Source organism: Ambystoma mexicanum, chromosome 9, assembly GCF_040938575.1.
Source record: "Ambystoma mexicanum isolate Mex_15411 chromosome 9, UKY_AmexF1_1, whole genome shotgun sequence".
Classification (NCBI taxonomy): domain Eukaryota; kingdom Metazoa; phylum Chordata; class Amphibia; order Caudata; family Ambystomatidae; genus Ambystoma; species Ambystoma mexicanum.
Window position 1 is genome coordinate 188,152,331 of NC_090931.1, and position 2,574 is coordinate 188,154,904.

The 2,574-nt window shown below is 51.9% G+C and overlaps 1 protein-coding gene across 1 annotated transcript; it reads left to right on the plus strand.

Annotated features, from left to right (window-relative positions):
• Nucleotides 1-1,528: 1,528 nt before the first annotated feature.
• Nucleotides 1,529-1,981, plus strand: LOC138487291 (protein LDOC1-like). Its single transcript, XM_069613903.1, has one exon. The coding sequence runs from the start codon at nucleotides 1,529-1,531 to the stop codon at nucleotides 1,979-1,981; it is 453 nt and encodes a 150-aa protein (XP_069470004.1).
• The last annotated feature ends 593 nt before the right edge of the window (nucleotides 1,982-2,574 follow it).

Below are 2,574 nucleotides of genomic sequence, written 5' to 3' on the forward strand. Positions count from 1 at the left end.
TTGTACATTGTGCCCTAGGGAGGAAGGTGCCCTCGCACATTAGGGAGGAAATTGTACATTGTGCCCTGTGGAGGAAGGTGCCCTCGCACATTAGGGAGGAAATTGTACATTGTGCCCTGTGGAGGAAGGTGCCCTCGCACATTAGGGAGGAAATTGTACATTGTGCCCTGTGGAGGAAGGCGCCTACGCACACTAAGGTGGGGAAAGTGAACATTGCGCCCTGGGGAGTAAGGTGTCCCTCACACCGTAGGAGGAAGATGCCCTTTCACCAGGTTCGGTCTGGCCTACACTACAATAAATCAGTACCAGAAGGACCCGCCCAACGGATGAATGTGTGACTTGTGTGGGCCTATGTGGGTCAGTTTTAATGAGTTATGGTGCTGCACAGGCGGTGGCTATGACTAACATTACCAACTCAATGTGCATCATAAGTCACTATTTGTCACATATTTTACCAAAACATTTCCTCAGATAATAATCAGTGCTTGATAAAAAAGTGACATACCACTTGTAGGACTCATTTCTATTGGCCTGGAGCTATTTTTGTTCAAGCCCAACCCTGCTTTGTGCCCTTGTGAGGGGGGGAGAAATTCTTCACACGCTATGTGGGAAAGTGCCATCTCACTCTAGGGAGGAAAGTGCACCTTGAGCCCGGGAGATGAAGATGTCCTTCAAACCCTAGGGAGGATGGTGGATAGGGGGAAGGTCCCTCTGCTGCTAGAGATCAAAGAGCGCTTTGCGGCCTAGGTGTCACGCACGGCGGTCGCTGGCAGCTGTGGAGACGCTGGCGTTGGAGCGGCCATTGACATTAGCCGTCACGCCGCTCGCGCGTTCCTCTGCAGCGGTCCAGCCTTTCCGCCTCCCAACCAGCGGCGTCCTTTTTACGAGCGCCAACCCGGAAGCCCGCGCGTTGCAACCTTTTCGCGTTAGGCTTCCGGGTTGGTACGCTTCAGTTCTTTCCTCCGCGGCCGTTGCCGCTCTATTTCCTCCACTCCCGTTTGCCTCCTGGCATTCTTTCTGCTCTCTGCCCACCGGGCTCTATGGGAGCTCTTCTCTCCGCTCCTCTTTGGCTCTCTCTCCCCGGTTCTCCTGTTTCAGTCCCTCTCTGCTCATTCATTTAATGCCCCATCTCAGTAGTGTTGTATTCCCTTGGAGCTGCAACCTAACACTATTTTCAGTGGATACCCCAAACAGCTGGATCCTTTAATTCACACAGTCCTGCCTTGTATCCTGTCGCCATCTTCAACAAGGAAGGTTTTTTTTGCGCCTTTCGGCTTTTTCCCCTTAACCGGTCTGCCCCGGTACGGGGGCCCCCTTGGCCCCGGGTTTGAGGGGCAAGGTGGCTTCCTCTCGAGGCAGACCTCATCTACACTCCAGAGAAGAGGCATTGAGGATAAAGAGATTTGGGATCAAATCGGACGAGGAGACCACAGGTGAGCAGGAGGGCGTAAGGGGCACTCGGAAGAGTGGGGTGAAGTTGGTTGAATCAAGGAGCGAGCCTGACAGTTTGCAACTCCAAAAGGGAAATATGGCCACCCCAGAACAAATACAAGAACTAGTGGCCGCAGTCCAGGCCATGAACGTGGAATTGCAGAATGTGAAGGCTGATGACGCTGTCTTGAGGCAGATGGTCTCTGCTCGGGAAACTAGGGATTCCGACTTAGCTCCTATGGCCTTATCCTCGGGCAAGTTTGACGGAACCCCGAAGCGCCTCAAGGAATTCTTGGAAGCCTGCTCCATTTATTTCGCCTTTAGACCTCAGTTGTTTTCTAATGATCACACCAAGGTGGGGTTTATGGTATCCAACATGACCGGGAATGCCTTAGCTTGGGCCACCCCTCTAGTGACCAACAATAATCCTGTAATCAGAGATTATGTGGTATTTTTGGCCTTACTGCGCCAAACTTTTGAACAACCCGAGATAATACATGTGGCTGCGGAAGAGCTTTGGATGTGCAACAGGGTTCCAGTGACCTGCTGACATATATCTCCACCTTTAAACGTTTGGCCTCAGAAGCAGGATGGCCAGAACGGGCCAGTACATAATTTTCTGTCAAGGTTTGAAAGAGGAGATAAAGGATGAACTGGCAAAGATAGCCCGCCCTACTACCCTGTCTGACTTATTCTCCATTGTCACTCAGATTGACTATCGCCTTAGTGAACGCAGGGCGGAAAGGAAGAAGCATAAGGCCCCTGGCTCCCTTCCACCAAGTGCCCACTCGTTTCCTTCCCTGCCTCACTCCAGTAACAAGGAAGAACCAATGCAAGTTGGGTCCGCTAGATCCCCATTGACACCCGAAGAGAGAAGACTTTAGAGGGAATCTGGGCTCTGCATGTATTGTGGATCAGACGCCCACCTACTTCGGAACTGTCCAGATGTTCCGCCTAGACGGTTGGGAAACGAACAACATCGGAACTAAAGGGGACGAGTAACCGATGTCAGAGCGCTAGTCCCTTTGTCCCTGTGACGGTAGCTTCACACCCAACCACCTTGGACTTACGCCTCATGGCGGTTCCAATTCAATTGGAAACTCTGACAGAAGTACTTACCACCATGGCTCTGCTGGATTGTGG